This window comes from Halichoerus grypus, chromosome 6 (assembly GCF_964656455.1).
Source record: "Halichoerus grypus chromosome 6, mHalGry1.hap1.1, whole genome shotgun sequence".
Lineage (NCBI taxonomy): Eukaryota > Metazoa > Chordata > Mammalia > Carnivora > Phocidae > Halichoerus > Halichoerus grypus.
In genome coordinates, this window is record NC_135717.1 from 37,660,543 (window position 1) to 37,680,478 (window position 19,936).

Here is a 19,936-nt window from a genome sequence, read left to right on the forward strand (position 1 = left end):
TCACATGCCCGTAGGAGCAGCTCTGTGATCTTGGGCAGAGGGGGCGGATGGATCCTCTGTAATGCCTTTGTCTTCACTTCCCGGTTTTTCCAGCCTTCTTTTGTCCTCTGTCACTTCCCACTGTTGGGATCTTCATGTCCTTTTGGAAAAAGGGTGTGTCTCGGTCATAGGGTTTCCTTCTCCAGACCTGGCATTTGGTAGTCTCTGTCTGCAGATACAAGTAACTTTTAAGAAACCTGTGAGCATGCGGTTTGTCGCTGGGGTTTGAGCCCAAGGCCTGTCTTGTGGTGAAGGCCTCTCAGTCCCCCAGGCCCTCTGGGCCACCCTGCAGAGCTCAGGGGATGCACTAGGGCACCCAGCAGCAGCCCCAGGGAGTGGGGGTTGGTTTCTAGAAACTCAGGTGCGTAGCACTTGGGTGAGCTCGGGAGGAACTGCCAGGCTTCCCAGGCCAGGTATGGGAGCAGGGCCTCAGTGGTGTGGGTGCCCTTCCCCAGGGGCCGAGGAAGGAAGGAAAGGGGACTCGATGTGAGCCAACGCACTCAGGAGCCTCTGAGACCGTGGGGGGTGGGGGGGCGGTTGTGAGGCTGCCGGGGTGGACGCGGGTGGACGTCTGGTCCCGTGGGGCCTCGTGCTGACCGCGGCGCATGCCCTGTGCTTATCCGCAGGACTACGACCTTTGCATCAACTGCTACAACACCAAGAGCCACGCCCACAAGATGGTGAAGTGGGGGCTGGGCCTGGACGACGAGGGCAGTAGCCAGGGCGAGCCACAGTCCAAGAGCCCCCAGGAGTCGCGGCGCCTGAGCATCCAGCGCTGCATCCAGTCCCTGGTGCACGCCTGCCAGTGCCGCAACGCCAACTGCTCGCTGCCGTCCTGCCAGAAGATGAAGCGGGTGGTGCAGCACACCAAGGGCTGCAAGCGCAAGACCAACGGGGGCTGCCCGGTGTGCAAGCAGCTCATCGCCCTGTGCTGCTACCACGCCAAACACTGCCAAGAAAACAAATGCCCGGTGCCCTTCTGCCTCAACATCAAACACAAGCTCCGCCAGCAGCAGATCCAGCACCGCCTGCAGCAGGCTCAGCTCATGCGCCGGCGGATGGCCACCATGAACACCCGCAACGTGCCTCAGCAGAGTCTGCCTTCCCCTACCTCAGCTCCGCCCGGGACCCCCACGCAGCAGCCCAGCACGCCCCAGACGCCGCAGCCCCCGGCCCAGCCCCAGCCCTCGCCCGTGAGCATGTCACCAGCCGGCTTCCCCAGCGTGGCCCGGACTCAGCCCCCCACGACGGTGTCCACCGGGAAGCCCGCCAACCAGGTGCCGGCCCCGCCACCCCCCGCACAGCCCCCACCAGCCGCAGTGGAAGCGGCCCGGCAGATTGAGCGGGAGGCCCAGCAGCAGCAGCACCTGTACCGGGTGAACATCAACAACGGCATGCCCCCGGGGCGCACGGGCATGGTGACCCCGGTGAGCCAGATGGCCCCCGTGGGCCTGAACGTGCCCCGTCCCAGCCAGGTCAGCGGGCCCGTCATGCCCAGCCTGCCGCCCGGGCAGTGGCAGCAGGCGCCTCTCCCCCAGCAGCAGCCAATGCCGGGCATGCCCCGGCCTGTGCTGTCCATGCAGGCCCAGCCGGCCGTGGCCGGCCCGCGGATGTCCGGCGTGCAGCCGCCCCGGAGCATCTCGCCCGGCGCCCTGCAGGACCTGCTGCGGACCCTGAAGTCGCCCAGCTCCCCGCAGCAGCAGCAGCAGGTGCTCAACATCCTCAAGTCCAACCCGCAGCTGATGGCGGCCTTCATCAAGCAGCGCACAGCCAAGTACGTGGCCAGTCAGCCCGGCCTGCAGCCCCAGCCCGGCCTGCAGCCCCAGCCCGGCCTCCAGGCCCAGCCCGGCCTGCACCAGCAGCCCGGCCTGCAGAACCTGAATGCCATGCAAGCCGGCGGGCCCCGGCCCGGCGTGCCTCCGCAGCAGCAGGCGATGGGAGGCCTGAACCCCCAGGGCCAGGCCCTGAACATCATGAACCCGGGCCACAGCCCCGGCATGGCGAGCATGAACCCGCAGTACCGGGAGATGCTCCGCCGGCAGCTGCTCCAGCAGCAGCAGCAGCAGCAGGGCAGCGCGGGCATGGCCGGGGGCATGGCCGGGCACGGCCAGTTCCAGCAGCCCCAGGGACCCGGAGGCTACCCCCCAGCCATGCAGCAGCAGCGGATGCAGCAGCACCTCCCCATCCAGGGCGGCTCCATGGGCCAGATGGCGGCTCAGATGGGACAGCTCGGCCAGATGGGGCAGCCGGGGCTGGGCGCAGACAGCACCCCCAACATCCAGCAGGCCCTGCAGCAGCGGATTCTGCAGCAGCAGCAGATGAAGCAGCAGATCGGCTCCCCGGGCCAGCCGAACCCCATGAGCCCCCAGCAGCACATGCTCTCAGGACAGCCGCAGGCCTCGCACCTCCCCGGCCAGCAGATGGCCACGTCCCTCAGTAGCCAGGTGCGGTCTCCGGCCCCTGTCCAGTCTCCGCGGCCCCAGTCCCAGCCTCCACATTCCAGCCCGTCGCCACGGATACAGCCCCAGCCTTCGCCACACCACGTCTCGCCCCAGACTGGTTCCCCCCACCCAGGACTCGCAGTCACCATGGCCAGCTCCATAGATCAGGGACACTTGGGGAACCCCGAACAGAGTGCAATGCTCCCGCAGCTGAACACCCCCAACAGGAGTGCGTTGTCCAGTGAGCTGTCCCTGGTCGGCGACACCACAGGAGACACCCTAGAAAAGTTTGTGGAGGGTTTGTAGCATTGTGAGAGCATCGCCTTTTTTTTCCCCCCTTTCATGTTCTTGGACCTTTTGTACTGAAATCCAGGCATCTAGGCTCTTTTTATTCCTAGACGGAACTGCTACTTCCAAGCCGTGGAAGGGTAGATTGCTGTTTAAAGAAACAATACAAAGAATATATTTTTTTGTTAAAAACCAGTTGATTTAAATATCTGGTCTCTCTCTCTCTCTCTCTTTTTGTTTTTGTTTTTTGTTTTTGTTTTTTTGTTTTGGGGGGAGGGGGGTTTTGTTTGGATTCTTTTTGTCGTCATTACTGGTGACTCATGCCTTTTTTTAACGGGAAAAACAAGTTCATTATATTCATATTTTTTATTTGTATTTTCAAGACTTTAAACATTTATGTTTAAAAGTGAGAAGAAAAATAATATTCAGAAACTGATTCTTGAAATAATGCAAGCTTATAATGTATCCCGATAACTTTCTGACGTTGCGGGAAGATTTTTTCTATAGTGAACTCTGTGGGCGTTCTCCAAGTATTACCCCTGGACGATAGGAATTGGCTCCTGCGTGCACACACGTACACACCCACACACACATCTATCTATACATACTGGCCTAAGCCAAACTCTTGTCTTGCAGATGTAGAAATTGTTGCTTTGTTTCTCTGATAAAACTGGTTTTAGACAAAAAATAGGGATGATCACTCTCTTAGACCATGCTAATGTTAATAGAGAAGAAGCATTCTTTTCTTTCTTCTATGTGAAACTTGAAATGAGGAAAAGCAATTCTAGTGTAAATCATGCAAGCGCTATAATTACTATAAATAAGAAAATTCAAGAAGATTCAATCACTGTATAGAATGGTAAAGTACCAACTCATTTCTTATATCATATTGTTAAATAAACTGTGTGCAACAGACAAAAAGGGTGGTCCTTCTTGAATTCATGTACATGGTATTAACACTTAGTGTTCGGGGTTTTTTGTTATGAAAATGCTGTTTTCAACATTGTATTTGGACTATGCATGTGTTTTTCCCCCATTGTATATAAAGTACCGCTTAAAATTGATATAAATTACTGAAGTTTTTAACATGTATTCTGTTCTTTAAGATCCCTGTAAGAATGTTTAAGGTTTTTATTTATTTATATATATTTTTAGAGTCTGTTCTTTGTAAGACATGATTCTGGTGGATTGCTCACAGAGGAGAGGCAGGGACCACGGTCCTGGTGGCCATGTGGGTGGCAGCCAGGCTCAGCCAAGGCCTTGGGTGGTTCTCTTTCCAGGAAGCAAGGTGGCCAAGCTCAGTGATGGCCTCATATATTCAGTGCTCCACGGGGAGCTTCACCCACCGAGTTAGGGCTGCAGGTGGGTCCGAAGCAGCACTTTGCCTCCTGTCCTCCTCAAGCCTCGAGAAACCAGAGTAGGGATGGTTCCTGCGGTTGTTGTCAGCAGTACCTACCCTCCCCTTTCCTATATGCAAATCCCGGAATTGGTGCAAAATCTGCTCCAGGGACTGGAGGTGGTTCCTGCTTCCCCCTAAATCCTGTGCTCCGTATGGGAGGATGCTGCACGCAGCGTGTCCTGCTGTGGCCTCCGATGCTGGGCTGGGCAGCTAAGAGCTCTGGCCTTCGCTCTCCACCCTCTAGAAACAGGGCCTGTGAGGGCAGCACCGTGGTGAAAGAGCCCTCCAGCTTCGAGGGACGGGCACTTGGCCACGTGGTCCCACACACCACCCACCACCACCCCGCCTGCCCCCCCCAGGTCCACAGTCAGGTGCCCTTACCAAGAGGGTGACACTCGAGTCCCTGGATGCTGTAAACATCACGTCGGAGCGGAGGCATGCCTCCGGGGAGCGTGGATGTGTGCCCTCTAGACTGCAACATCCCTTCCCCACCAAGCACAAGGGACTTGAGTCCTGCCTCTTGTGTCCCTGGTCCCCCAACCTGGGGGGGAGGGGGTTTGTGGTGGAAAATTTAGAATTCATGGCCCAGATAGCTTCCCTTTTGGCCCTGTATTCACAGAGATCATTTCAAAATACTTGATTTGGGAGTCTAAACTTGAGGAAACTTTGAAAAAAATTAATTCTAGCACAGAGCTTCAAATCTTGAATTTTAACATAGATTATGCCAGATAATAAGACCATCTAGCATTGCCAACCAACTGCCACCTCCACCACATCCCCAAAAGGGAAAGCAGGGCCATGGCCCTCCAGTGGCCATCTGGCCATCCTTGCTCTGCTTCCTTGCTCCTCGAATCTGGGACCCTCTCCCAAATCACCCTCTCCACTGATGTTAAACCCTGACCCCGTGTTCAGACCGAAGGGGTGAGCCATCTGGAGCCCTGGAGGGGCGGCTCCAGGCCCATGTTACACGTCGTGCAGGGCAGCCATTTAATGGGGCCAGTGGGGGGCCTCTTTTTCAGGTCGTCCTGGGATCCGAAACTCTATGTACAGATCTCATCTTTTTGGAGTCCACGTCCTGTGTAATCCGCCAAGGGATGCGGCCGAGGGTGTGGTCGGTGGATGCTAACCCCGCACTTGGCGTAAGGAGATTTCTGTAAGACAGCTGGAAAACCCCGGCGCTGTGTCTCATGCTGTATACTTAAGAGGAGAAGAAAAAAGTCCTATATTTGTGATCAAAAAGAGGAAACTTGAAATGTGCTGGTGTTTATAATAAAAGCTGGTAAAACTGCTTGGATTCAAAGATGGTCCCAGTTGGCTAACGACCCTTAGAATTAGCTTAGCAGCTAGTCTTCGTGAGATCGAAGGGTCTCGGTTGAGTGTGCCTAGTACGTGTGTTTGATGATGTTTCTGAGAATTTAGCATGTTGAAAACAGGAGTAGGATGCAATCTCTGGAAAACGAGGTGGAGTGTCTTCGGCTTATAAGATGTCAGGCTGAAGACTTAACTTTCTCCCTTTTTTTTTTTTTTTTTTTTTTTGACTGCTACAAAATGGAACAGAAGATTCCATTTATGCCTAAATGTGCTTCTAGCACTGCACGGGAGAGTAAGCTGCTCTGAAAAAGGAAAGTCCTTTCATGGAGGAGCTGAGTACAGATTGGTCGCCATCGCACCTTCGGGACGCACGTCACCCAAGGACCGTGCTGGGAAGTCAGTGCTCCAGCCGGGCCACCTTAGCAAGTAGGGGTGCAGGAGCACGTAGGGATGGGGGCTGGAGAAACCAGATTGCACCTTCCTGGGATGTCTTGTGTTCGTCGTGCCACTGCATCACTTGGGTATGATTTCATTGTGCAAAGTCAGGAGTAGGGAAATGGGTCGGTTCTGAAACGTAAGCGAATGTAGCCCCCAGGCTGAAGGACGAGACTGGAGCTTTGGTGATGGTGAGGCAGGCGGTGCCTTCAGTGCGCGCACGCCTTCCTCCCGAGGATTTGCCAGGCTGTGTGGACGGTGGCACCTGTGTCAGATTATGGCACCCAGCGGAGAATCCACAGGTGCTGACTGAACACCTTGGGCTGATTCAGACACATCGGGGGTGTTGAGAGCGAGCGGGAGGCGAGCGCACGGGAAGTGGGGGCCTGTGGCGTCCCGGTGGAGGGATGGCGAGTGGGCACGTCAGGGGGGCGGCCACCAGGAGCCAGGGCCTTGGTGGGGAGTGAGCTCTCTCAACCCCACCTGCCTTCCTCAGTGACACTTGGTAACACGTGTTGGAAGACCCCACTAGCTCCTCCGTCCTGGCTGCGAGGTAGGACGGTGTAGGACAGTTCACGGGCAGTGGGCAGGGGCAGGTGTGGGCCGCTCAGCCAGAGCCACGCTCTTCACCGCTGGTCCCAAAAGGAGCTTTCCTCCCCTACTAGCTCCGCAGGCTCACCTTGAACTCACTTTGGGGATACCTTGAGGAAAGGGGGGTGCATTACAATACCTCTCACCTCTCAAGCGTCACAGACAGGACCTTACACAGGACTAAGTGGGACTTGGCCTGCCTGAGTGTGGTGCCCACCGGTTCAGCACCTGGAGAGGGCTGTTACTGAAATGGGCTTTATGCTCTGGTCCCGGGACCCCAAGGAAGCCTCTTAGAAATGGATGTTTAAAGTGGTCCTATATAGGCATATCAACAAAGTTTATAGACGAAGATCCTCAAAGCCAGTAGTGATGTTTAGAGAATGTTCCAGGTGAGGGTGGACTGTCAGGAAAATGTCCAGAGAGGAATCCTTGGAAGGATGGTGAGGCATGGTGTGCCGGGGCTCCCTGCACCAGGAACCTTCCTGTGTCTCTGACCCCACACAGGACTCCTTCACGTCTGGCACAGGTTTGGGAGCCTCAGAAGAGGGAGGGTTGTTTCATGTGCTGCCACAAGTTGAGCATCTGGAGGCTGGGCGGTCAGGGAGGGAGAGTCTTGGGGACAAGATTGAAGCTGGGAGGTGCAGAGAAAGAGCAAACTTGAGGGAGGCCAGGGTTCTGCGCGGGAGGCAACCGGAGTTGCCTGGTGTTCAGCGGCCAGAACAAGTGTCCCCTGTGAGGGCTGGACCTCCGCAGCCAGAAGCACAGAGGACCCTCTGAGCTTCCAGGGAAGTCAGTTCTCGCTGTTGCCAACCCTCTAGACACTGGCGTTCTGGTCTCTGGTTTCCTGGGTGAGGAAAGGGGATTCTCTTGTGGGGAGAGGTCCACGAGTATGAGAAATGGCAGGAAAGACATGAGTGGGCCCCGAGCCGAGGCCCCCTTCTCTCCGGAACAGGCAGTTGGAGGGGTGCACACTGCTGCTTCTAGTTGACAGGAAAATACGCAGGTCTTGTCCAAGCACCGAGTTTGCTTACTCAGCAAGCATTTACCGAGCAGATCCTAGGCACGGATCCCAGCCCTTGGGGAACTCCACCGAGAGACACGATCAGCCACTGGAGGAAGGTACAAGGTGGTGCCAGGGCTCGAAGCCGGAGCACCGACCCCAGTTTGTGCTGGGAACGAGGAGATGTCTCTTTGTCAGGGCCAGTGAGAGCACAGTGCTGGGGAGCACGCATCCTCCCTGACACTGCCCTGTGCTCAGGGCAGCACTCCCCCAGCTCTGACCCGCAGACGGCTTACCTGAGATCTTGCTAACACCCCGATTTAGTAGGTCTGGGCCAGGGAGTGGGCAGACTGAGCTTCTAGGTTTCGAATGAGCTCCCAGGTGAGGCCTGGACCTACTTGGAGGAGCAAGGACATAGGGGACCAAGAACAACCATCTAGACTTTGAAATTGCCTTATTCTTTTTTATTTCCTTAAAGATTTTTTTTAAGTAATCTCAACACCCAACGTGGGGCTCGAACCCACAACCCCAAGAATCGCAGTTTCCGCCGACAGAGCCAGCCAGGCGCCCCGAAACTGCCTTAGTCTTAATGTTCACGATAAATGTGGGTGCAGGGAGAGGGGGTTTGGTCAAGTGGTTCTTTGGTCTCCTTCACAGCTTTTGTTCTGAGCTGGTACCCCTTGTCCCCTTTTGTCCTCAAATCCCTGAATAAGTACATGGCAGGAGCACTGGCCACTGAGGTCTCCTGGACGAGACGGGAGCTAGGGCAGAACCCCGGGGACCAAGAGGTACAGGACAATGTCCTGTGAAGTGCATTTGTGAAAATGCAGATTGTGAGCAAAACAAACTTTTTTTCCAAAGAAGCAGGAGGAATGCCCTGCTCGTGGAGCAGGTGCTGGGGTCAGGCCCGTCCTTCCTGTTTCCTGAACCACACACGTGGCACCCCCCCCCACTCGGACGACACCTGCCTGTCTGACACTGAGACCACGGCCCCCTTTGACCTGTGCCTGGGGGCGTTGGCCCCTTCAGGGAGCATACCGGATGGCTTGCGTTCCCACCCTGTCCCCCGATACCCCATCGGACCAGAGAATCCTGACAGGGGACCGTCTTCATACCTGAAGAGATGCAGTCTTGGGGAGGGGAGCTCCATGAAAGCTGCCCACCTGCTGGGGCCTGATGCCAGGTGCTGCTCAGGATGCCACCTGGACTGGGCTCTGGCTGGGGTGGGGGCCCTTGGCACCCAGGCAGAGACCCAGTCCTTAAGGGAGGCAGGATCTCGCTGACACGGAACAGCTGTTGAGAGGGCCCTGCAGCTACCAGGCAGCCATGCTGAGCAGGGAAAGGGGCTGTCAGCCGGCGAAGCCTCCCCAGATGGCCTCTCTGCTCCCTACAAGTGTCGGGGTAACAATGGTGCCTTCTAGGAATTACAAGTGCAAAGCCTGAGCCCCAATGCACACATGCTCCCAACCACGCACGGAACGGAATTGCTTCTCTACACAGGAGAGTCTCTCACACCAAACTCATTTTTACTTGTCTTCCTTCTCCCAAGCCATAGACACCGTAGATTCTGAGTTTGGGTGGTCATTTTTTTTATTCCAATGCCTATAATGACCTCATCCACAAGCTGGGGGAGAAATGTCCTGAATGCTTTGGCAGGACAGAAGGCATCTTTCAAAACATGCCCTCAAGGCTAGTTCGCCAAGTGGTATCCCCCAGCGGAAGCTTCCGGGGATAAATGCAGCAGGGGACATGGCTGCCTCCTCCACCCTGCCTCTCCCTGAGCCAGACTTGCTCAGAAAAGACCCCGCCAGTGATTCATCGTGGTTGTGCTGGGCAGGGAGGCTGGAAGCCCAGCAGAATGGCCCACCCCGCCCCTCCTGCAGGGGCCACAGACCAGGTGCAGGCGATTGCTAAGGGCAGCCCAGCAAGTGCATGGCCAGGAAGTCCCTAGAGGGGCCTGGACAAAGTGCCAATGCCACAAAGCGTGAAAAGGGACAAAGGCCTTGGGTCCACTCACTCCTGAAAGTTTGGGGGTCTGTGGATTCAACCTGGGACATTTCCAGTGTCCTTGATGGTGGAATAAAAAGTGGACACCGACAGGGGTACCTGGGTGGCTCGGTTAAGTGTCTGCCTTTGGCTCAGTTCATGATATCAGGGTCCTGGGATTTAGCCCTGTGTCAGGCTCCCTGCTCAGCGGGGAGTCCGCTTCTCTCTCTCTCTCCCTCTGCTCCTCCCCCCGCTTGTGCTCTCTCGCTCTCAAACAAAATCTTAAAAAAAAAAAAAGACACAAAGCAGAAGGAGCTATTTGGAGAAAAAGCTTCAGAGTCACCCACTGAAATAAAAAGTGTTCTAGTAAGTTCCAGGCCAGGTCCCAAGTGGCTGCACCTGCCTCCACAGAGGGCCACAGGGCCATGTCCCACCATTAGCATGTGTGCAAGCAGGGGTCAGGGCCTGGGTTGCCGCCAGACCTAGTGTTGCCGTGGGCAGGGGTCTGAATTCAGCATCCTGGGATGGGTGTCAAGCGAATCAGCAAAATACTCAGTCTCTGAGTTCTGACCCGTTCCGAGTTGGCATCGAAGTCCTACAAAGGACGAAAAGGACTTTAAGAATCACACAAAACCCTGCGCCGGCACCACCAGGCCATTAGGTGCTTCTCCTAATTGAACGTTTTGGCACCTCTGAAAGCCCAGAAGAGTTAGTGCCTTTGAAGCTGTGGTCACAGCCTCCAAACTGCAGCTGCTGTTGCCCCAAAGGGGGTCTGTGCAGGTCCCCTTGTGCTAGGGGTGGGGGGGCATCCTTGTTCCTGAGGCCTGAACACCAACAGTAACAGTAACAGCATAGTTACTAACAGCAACAGCTTAGCTTTCAGACAACAGCCTGCATCTGCCAGACTGCCTGGTCTCTCAATACCTGCCCTCAACTGTTCAAAAAATATATTTTATTTTTAAGTAATCTCTACACCCGACATGGGGCTCGAACCTACACCCCGAGATCAATAGTCACATGCTCCACTGACTGAGCTAGCCAGGTGCCCCAACACCCCTATTTTTTAAGCTTCAAAAATTAAGGTGCCTTATTCGAGGGTTTATGAAATTGGAAGAAAATCCCATCATCCCTGGGCCCTTTCCAGGCCAAAAAGTACCCTATAGCCACGAGCTTTTCCTCCTCTGGTAACTCCCAGGATGCTGCCCGAGGAGGGGAGAAGTTCACCCAGAAGTTGGTGCCTTGAACAAAGAAAGGAAGATAAAGGGAGACACATTTGTTTTTCCTTTCCGGAGGGCAATATACATAACCTAAAGATTACCATCGTAATAATTTTCTCCAGGGGAAGGCAGTGACCTCTGGGAAAGGAACGGGCAGCCTCGTAGAGGCTACAGTGCTGGTCGGGAGACCCAGGGGCCTTCTCCTCCTCTGCTTCTCTCTCTGCTCTCCCCAAGCAAGTCCCTGCCAGTCTCCGTCAGTTCAACTCGTACATGTTCATCTAATCATTTTTTTTTCTTCTTCCATTTTCCTTGTATGCATAGGGGCTGAAATCTGCCCAGGCCCCCTCAAGCCTTGGTTTGGATCCCTAGGCATCTTAAAAAGCCACAGTTCCCAGGTGCCTGGGTGGCTCAGATGGTTAAGTGTCTGCCTTCGGCTCAGGTCATGATCCCAGGGTCCTGGGATTGAGTCCCGCATCGGGCTCCCTGCTCAGCGGGGAGCCTGCTTCTCCCTCTGCCTCTCTCTCTCTCTCTCTGTGTCTCTTAAATAAACAACAACAAAAAGAAAAAAAAAAAAAAAAAAACCACAGTTCCCTGAGGTACCAGAGACTGCTTTCTCGAATATCTGAGGATGTCTGAAGTCAGTCCACAGGCTGAGAGGACAGGAGGTGCTGTTAAGTGTGTCTGGAACCTGGTGTGTTTGCCTTCCACAGAGCCTGGGTCCTGCCTGTCATTTTTAAAAAAATTTTAATTTAAATTTTATTTATCTTTTATTTATTTTTAAAGATTTTATTTATTTATTTGACAGAGAGAGACACAGCGAGAGCAGGAACACAAGCAGTGGGAGTGGGAGAGGGAGAAGCAGGCTTCCCGGAGCAGGGAGCCCGATGCAGGGCTCCATCCCAGGACCCTGGGATCATGACCTGAGCCGAAGGCAGACCCTTAACAACTGAGCCACCCAGGCACCCCTTATCTTTTACTGAAGGATCGTTGACACAAGACGCCCCCCATCCTTTTTTTTTTTTTTCTAAGATTTATTTATTTGACAGAGAGAGCACAAGCCAGGGGTGGGGGCGAGGGATAGAGGGAGAAGCAGACTCCTTGTTGAGCAGGGAGCCGGATGCTGGGCTGGATCCCAGGACCCTGGGATCACAACCTGAGCCAAAGGCAGACGCTTAACCAACTGAGCCACCCAGGTGCCCCAAGATGCCCCCCCAACCTTAAGTGAAGTGTATGTTTCCCTCTTCCCTTTGCCAAATACCACTTCCCCTTCCTGAAATAAAAGGGCTTCTCAGCCTAAATCTATTGCCCCATAGACCACTGTGTTGGCTCTTACAAAAGGGAGAATTTCCTGGGTGCACAACAAATGCAACATGAGGCTGAGACCCCTCAGTTCCCCCAGAGCAGCTGCAGTGACACACTGGACCGGCTCGGCCTGGGACAGGCTCTGTGTGTCCGGAGCGTGGGGGGTGGGGAGGGGGAAGGAGAGAGGCAGGTGTCAGGTTGTGCAGGGCCTGGAGGCCAAGGGGTTTGCAATTGATTCTAAGTGTGCACTACAGGGGAGGCACTAGAGGACGGTTGACTGCGAAGTGTATGATCCAGCTGCCTTGGGGGCCAGTGAGGAGGTTGCTGGAGTCTTCTTCCAACATCAGAGAACTGCTCTTCCAGACAAGTCCGCCCACCTCCTGACATTCTTCTCAGTTGCTGACGCCTGGCACGTGGGGCTCATCCTTCACACCTTCCACCTGGAAGAGCTCCAGAAGTGCCCCTCCCAATGCCCCGACTGTGTCCCGGCTCCAGGCGGACCCTCTCTTGACTCTTGTACTTTGCAGCTCTGGTCAAATCTCAAGTACCTCCGTTTTTGCAGGGTTTTTTTTTGCTCTGGCAGCGAGTCTCTAGCGAGCCTCAGAATCATCGGGGGCGGGGGCCGCCGGGGCCTCGCTTCAGGCGGCGTCAGAGAACCTGCACGTTGCGTGGCGTGGCACTGGGCGAGAAAGGGCGTTGACGGGGGCAGGAGCTGCACCGCACAGCGACTACAGTCACTGGTCGTGTCGCGGGATGACCCACAGCAGCTACACTGGGGGTGGGCGCAGCACAAGGTGCGGCGCTGCTGAATCACGACATTGTACACCGGGAACTAATCTGACTTTGCGTGTCAACCATACTTCAATTTAGAAAAATTTATTTTAATTAAAAGGAGTGGTGGTTCTCAACCTCAGCCTCACCTCCAGCAGGGCGGGAGACTAGGAGCCCAGTCCTGCTGGTGGGGGCGGCTCCTGCGTTCGCGCTTGGGAGTGGACACAGGCCGGCCTGAAGTCCGTCCTTCCCCTTCTCCGCCCGCCTCGGTCGGGCCGATGGCACGGGGACGGCAAAAGCCTCCGCCCGCGCGCTGCCTTTTCACACCCTCCGGGTGCCTAAGAACGGCAGCCTCGTTCTAGGGATGCGCGAATTGAGGCCCAGCTGGCGGACGGCGCGCTCGGCCCGTCGCCCTTGACAACGCGACACAAGGTCACGGAGGACCTGCCCTCAGGCCCGACTGTCCCCGCGCGGGCCGGCGGCGCCCGCGCCACAGAGGCCCCCTGCCCACTCTCCGGCGCAGGCAGTGGGCCGGGCAGCCCTGCGCTCACCGTGACGTCACCGCGCCGCGCCCGAGGAAGGCCCCGCCCCGCCCCGCCCCCGCTGCTCGTGCTGCGCGGGTGCTGGGGAGGACGGACATGGCGCGTGAGCTGCGGGTGTTGCTGCTATGGGGTCGCAGCCTGCGGGCGCCGGCCCTGGCGGCTGCCCCGAGAGGTGAGGGGGGCCGGGTGGGTGGGTGGACCCCGCCAGGTCCCGAGCCTGCTTCCTCCTCTTTGGGAGGCACGGAGGTTTTGTGAAATTTATGTGCCAGACACGCGGCGAGCGCTGAGCGTCCGGGTGTCGCCGGACTGCCCGGGTTTCCTCCCCCACCCGCCCTCAGGTAGCGGGGTTGAGCCCTGGCCCGCGGCACTCCTGCAGGGGCTTTTCCCCGTCGAGCTCTCTGGCTCGGTTTGAGGCGGAGGGGTCGAGGGCTCCTCGCTCCTGCAGCCGACGGCAGTTTCGGGGAGTGGAAACGGACTTCACCTGGGTGATCACTTAAGCACCTTCATGGCGATTTTATTGCTCCCCTCCCCCAAGTTGTGTTATACCGCGGTGATGCAGAAGCCACTTGCTCTGCATCCTTCGGCACAACACTGAGTGCCTACTTCGCCCGGGACACAGCCGCCAACCAGGCAGAACCGCCTCTGCCCTCGTGCAGCCCCTGGACTCTGGGTTCTTGACCCCCGTATTCCCAGGACCTGAAATTGGTAGGTGCTCAAATAAATGTTGGGGCAAAAAAAAAAGAATAACCATAACCGCTTTCTTACTCTCCCCTCGGAAGAAACCGGCGTGAACGTCTTAGCGTTCCTTCCAGGCTCTGCACACAGTTACACACATGTGGACAGATGACTGTTTTTATTTGAAAAGGCCTAACCCATAAATGCAGTTTGCTCCTGAATTGTTTTTAACGTTCTCTGCAAAGCTTACACATCTTGTGTCAGTAACCCCGGTCTGTGGCTTTCCAGTGGCTGCATAGTGTCCTGTATTGTGGACGTATAGTCATTTACTTAGCCGAATCCTATTAATGGACATAATTTTCCATGGTTTTTTGTTTTTGTCATTACATTGTTGCATAGAATGGGCGAGTATTTAAATCTTCGGGCACGTGTACGGCATTTCTTTAGAATTTCAGAATCCGAGTTTTAGAATTGATGGTTCAGAGTCTGTGCATATTTGAAATGTTAGCTGACATTGCCAAATTGCTATCCAGGAAGGCTTTATCAGTTTATATTCCCATTAGCAGGGAATGAGACTACCTCTATCAAGGCATTTCCTCCATGGATAGTAGTGAGAAAGAATGTTTTCATTTGTTTAATGGCCGTTGAGGTATCTTCTATGAATTTCTTTTTCACGTCTCCTGCACTTTTTTTTTTTAAGATTTTATTTATTTGACAGAGAGGGAGCACAAGCAGGGGGAGCAGCAGAGGGAGAGGGAGAAGCAAGCTCCTGGCTGAGCAGAGAGCCCAGGACCCTGGGATCATGACCTGAGCCGAAGGCAGACGCTTAACCTACTGAGCCACCCACGCGCCCCATCCTACGCTTTTTCTATTACCTGAGTTTTATATTTTCGTGTAGTGTCTTTTTTTTAAACAATTTTTAAAAATAATCTGCATCAACTGATAAGACAACTGTAAATTTTATACTTTTGCTTGTACCCACCGTCTTCCTTCCTTAATGGATTTATTTCCTGTCATATGAGAGTATACCCATGTGTTAGTTTTGCAGAAGTCTCTGGGTTGTAAATTTTCTAAGCCCTGCCATGTCTAAAAGATTTTATTTTACTCCCATACCTGTATAGTAGGTTGCCTGGGTATTGTATTCCGGGTCAAAATAATTTTCCTTTGAAGAGTGAGGATATTGCTCTGCTGTTTTCTAGCATCTGTGCTACAGATGAGCAGTCATATCAATTTCATTGTTTCTTTTGTAGCTCACTTTTTTTTTTACTTTTCTCTGGAGGTTAAGGTTTTTTTTCTCTTTTTGTTCACGTTCTAAGATGTTCCAACCACGTGTGTTGTAATTCATTCTTTGTACCACGCAGTCTCTCTTCCACTGGGAAGACACACCAATTTTCAGCCTAGCCAGTTTTTGTTCTCTTTTTTTTTTAACTCTTTCCCTTAATATTCTGCGTCCTCTCCCTCTGAACTTCTGTCGCAGTGCTCTGTGCAGTCTTTTGTTTGAATCTAAGATCAAGAACCTGTTCTTGGAAGCGTGACGTATTGCAGATGGCCTTGATACCCACCCGTGTGGGCAGTCATGAAGGTACAGTTGTTTGGAGGGACTGAGGGATGGGTGAGTTTAGCCTAGAAAATATGTATCTTATACAATGGGGGGAAAAGAATAAGAGAAATCACGTCTACAGAAAATTCAGAATTCACCTGTATTTTTTTTTTCTCTGTTGCTGGGAAATTGTTGCTAAATGTTAGCATGTGCTTGGCTTCACATCTGAGAGTCTGACTTTGTCACCATCCCAGTCCTTCCCACCTGCTATGTGAGGTGTGGAACAGTCTCAGCTTGTGGACTTTTTATTTTTCATTTTTGTTCGTTACTTAGTTTATTCAGCAGATATATTTCGAGGGGCACCTGGCTGGCTCAGTCAGAAGGGCATGCAACTGTTGATCTTTGAGCCCCGTGTTGGGTGTGAAGATTACTTTTTAAAAAATAATAAAAAAAATACATATTTTGAATGTTCTCTGGGACTTCAAAGATGACATGACCCTGCCGTTGGGGTCATAGGTTAAGTGGGAGCATGTGTTTTCCAGGCAGTGTACTGGGCCATATTGGATGCCTGTGTGGCCAGTCAGGGAGCGCAGAAACATGTGGATGATTGCTCGTGTGGATCTCACAGAAGAGAGCGTTATGGGCCCAGTCTTGAAAACACCAGGTGCAGGGTAGGAGGCACTACTGAATGATTGGGTTTGACAAGAAATGGGAATATATGGGAGTGAGGGTGAAGGAGGCTGAAAATTACATCCTTTCTCTTCTGTTAGATGTAAACTTGTGGGCCATTTTCTGTAATTATCAGGATAGTCACAGTGCCAGACGTGGGCCAGTGTTTGGGGAACTCAGCTGCAGGCACTGTGAGGTCCACACACCTGATTTTCTGAATGCTGTCAGGACCAGGTGGGTGACTGATTACAGACAATGTTGTCCCTGGTGAATCTGGTGGTTGAGAATTAAAGGTGGTTGACTGGTGGTTGAGAACCAATGAGTAATTCCTTCCACTGGTAAAAGGTAGTTATTATAAGGAGTAGGGCTATCAAAACTTGGGTAATCTGGAAAATGTAATGTTCATAGTAAAAATGTAAACTACCATCAGACCTTTCCACCAGTTCTGACAAGTAACAGAAGTAATGGATTTGCCGGTGACAAACAAGAAAGCCGCCTCCCAAAGAAGAGACAGTGAGCCTGAAAAATCAGCAATAGGCTTGGTCTCCCAAAGCAGATGATTGTGTTGTAAGGTGGGGAGGGTGGTGGGTTGGTCATTTCACGTGCCCGTGTAACTGCCTTGACCCACAGCCTGAGCTCTGTGTCCTACTCTCGAGGACACCGTTCTCACTGTTGGCATCGCCAGGACCCCATCTTGAGGCAGCCGCCATAGGACTGCTTGGGCCTTGAGTTAGTGTCTTCTGCCTTTTCCAGTCTCTGCAAGCTGGAACCCTTGCTGGACTTTTCTGGCTTAGAAGTGAGACTTGGAAGGGGTGAGGAGTCTGCTCCAAGCACCAGAAAAGTCAGAAGAGCAGGGTTCCCCCCCTTTGTTGTAGGGCTCCAGCACTGCAGGTTTATTTCCCCAAACGAACCCCACCCAGGCCCTGTGCAGGCAGTCTCACGGTTACTGCTTTTATCCTTTTGTTGATTTATTTTGCTTCCTCCCTCTGCTCTCACTTTGTTTGGGGGCCCATGCTGTTTAATTCATGCCCTCACACCTCTTGTGTTGCAGCCATCATGAGAATTGATGCAACTTCAGGTGTTCCCAGGCTCTCTGCAGGATGAGTGGAGCAGCACTTGTGGGCAGATTTCACTCCGTGAAACAGCTATTCCTGTTGCTAACATAAAATAATGGTAACAGGTTTGATCCTTAACTGCTTAGACCCTCAGTGGCGTTGCCACCTCTGTAAACCACGGTGCTGGGGCCTCGGTCAGCACCAGCGAGGCACATGGGCAAAAGGTGTGGGGTGTGTGGCCGGCTGCCCAAGAGGCACTGGGTTAGGACCAGAGGGGCCGAGTCATCTGTAGAAGATCAAACCAACCCAAATGTAATAGGTTAACAAAGGCCTTATTAGTTACTAGCTGAGTAGTTGGCCAGAATTAAGGCAAAAAAAAAAATCCCTAAGTGTTTGCTGCCCTTGTGCATTGAGACAGATGCTGCTTGAAGGGCCGGGGGGTGGGGGGTGGGAGTTGGAGTGAGGAGAAAACAAACATTTCTCACCTCTGCCCCCAAAGTCCAGTCCTAGGTAATAAAGGTGATTTCTGTAGAGACACTTACTGAGGCAGTGGTGGGGGTCGCAAACCAAAATACTGACTTGGCCTCAGCAAAGTGTATCCAGTTCACACTCCAGTGAAATGTTTTAGTTCAAAGCCAGAGGATGTTCTTGAATTTCATTTGTGGTGCCCTCAACGTAGCCAGCTAGAATTTTTCTTTTTTTAAGATTTTATTATTTATTTATTTATTTATTTATTTTAAAGATTTTATTTATTTATTTGACAGAGACCAGCGAGAGAGGGAACACAAGGGGGGGGGGGAGGGAGAAGCAGGCTTCTCGCGGAGCAGGGAGCCCGATGCGGGGCTCGATCCCAGGACTCTGGGATCATGACCTGAGCCGAAGGCAGACGCTTAACGACTGAGCCACCCAGGCGCCCCAAGATTTTATTTATTTATTTGGCAGAGAGAGAGCAGCAGAGGGAGAGGGAAAAGCAGGCTCCCTGCTGAGCAGGGAGCCCGACGCCGGGCTCGATCCCAGGACCCTGGGATCATAACCTGAGCCAAAGGCAGACGCTTAACGACTGAGCCACCCAGGTGCCCCTAGAATTTTTCTTAAATACAGTCTTGCTCAGTCTGGATACGGAAGACTCGACTTTTACTAGGAAGCTGCTGTTTGCTTACTCTACAAAGAAAGCATTTAGTAAAGATAGATTTTGGGGTGTTCATTTCTGGTATGGCTGCTAAAGCCATTAGGAATTACAGACCATGAAAGTTGTAGCTTAGAGAACCACACTGTCTACTTGGGCATCATCCCCACCTGCTTTTCCACTGGGTGAATGCCCACAGATGAGGTAAATTGAATTCAGGTGTACCCGAGTCATGGCCTTAACTAATTTTAAGAGTGGCTCAGTTATTTAGCAGCTATATAATTAAGATCTGTGATTAGAACATTTAAAAAAAAAAATACGGTATTTAAAAAACCCAGAAGATTATATGGCAATCCTATTAACAAATAGAAAGGTCTCAGTCCTTCTAGTGGGACTGGATGTGTGGCGCATTGCCATTGTGGTTCACACTCACCAGTATTCTCGCAGTTAGGGAGAATTGGAGCGCCTGAGCGGATGTTCCATGAAGCTTACTTTTAAAGAAGTAAAACATTTCAGTTAGTCATTATGATTAGAAGTGTTTCTAAAACAGGTATATCAGATGGAACATAACTAAACCTTCCTTTGATGTTTTCAGGATCATTGTGAATGTTAATCTACAGTTTTCTCTGGTAACACACAGGCCCTTGAGGGGCACTGCGTAGGACGACTCCCTTCTATGAAGTGTCCCCACAGTGAAGCTGCCTTTTTTTTTTTTTTTAAAGATTTTATTTTTAAAGAGAGCACATGAGAGGGGGGAGGGTCAGAGAGAGAAGCAGACTCCCTGCCGAGCAGGGAGCCCGATGTGGGACTCAATCCAGGGACTCCAGGATCATGACCTGAGCCGAAGGCAGTCGCTTAACCAACTGAGCCACCCAGGCGCCCTGAAGCTGCTTTTTGAGTGTTGCTATGTTTTTAGCCTCCTTTCCTCTTGTTTAGCTGGCCAGGCCTCCCTGGGGCCATGTTCCCTCCTCTGCCAATTTCCAGATGTGGCTGGGAAACTAGATTATAAAACCTGTTACCGACAGATTTTTTTTAAAAGAGAAATATGGGGGGGCACCTGGGTGGCTCAGTTGGTTGGGCATCTGCCTTCGGCTCAGGTCATGATCCTGAGGTCCTGGGATCGAGCTCCTATCGGGCTCCCTGCTCAGCGGGGAGCCTGCTTCTCCCTCTGCCTGCCTCTCTGCCTACTTGTGTGCACATGCTCGCTCTCTGTCAAATAAATAAAATCTTAAAAAATAATAATAACAGAGGGGCTGTTAGTGGGGACAGGAATAGTCTTGGGTGACTAAAGCTCGGGGTGTGGGTTTTATGTCCTATATTTTGACTCTTAAGAGATACCCCTCCCTTTTTGTTGTTTTGTTTCTTTGTATTTGGGGAGTTGATGTAAGTATTGGTACAGCTAAATAAATGATTAGATCAGGTAGGAAGCAGTGAAAATGTTCAAGAATGCCATAGATAAGAACTCAGAAATTTTCAAGGGAATATAAATCCTTATTTGGTATGTAAGTTTAGAAAGAGGAGCGTTCTGTCTAGAATATTGGAAAACTTG

At 52.7% G+C, this 19,936-nt stretch overlaps 2 protein-coding genes across 6 annotated transcripts in view; both read left to right on the forward strand.

Annotated features, from left to right (window-relative positions):
* The window catches only part of CREBBP (CREB binding lysine acetyltransferase), a 123,637-nt gene extending 119,783 nt beyond the window's left edge, over positions 1–3,854 (forward strand). For all 5 annotated transcript variants that reach the window (XM_078074893.1, XM_036090815.2, XM_036090793.2 and 2 more), the window contains one exon: positions 666–3,854. In XM_078074893.1, coding sequence (XP_077931019.1) covers positions 666–2,786 — 2,121 coding nt within the window. In that variant the 3' untranslated portion in view covers positions 2,787–3,854. The remainder of the gene's footprint in view (positions 1–665) is intronic.
* Positions 3,855–13,343: 9,489 nt separating this feature from the next.
* Positions 13,344–19,936, forward strand: part of TRAP1 (TNF receptor associated protein 1) — a 52,226-nt gene continuing 45,633 nt past the window's right edge. The window contains exon 1 of the mRNA XM_036090702.2: positions 13,344–13,494. Within this exon, the coding sequence (XP_035946595.1) occupies positions 13,419–13,494 (76 nt within the window). The 5' untranslated portion in view covers positions 13,344–13,418. The remainder of the gene's footprint in view (positions 13,495–19,936) is intronic.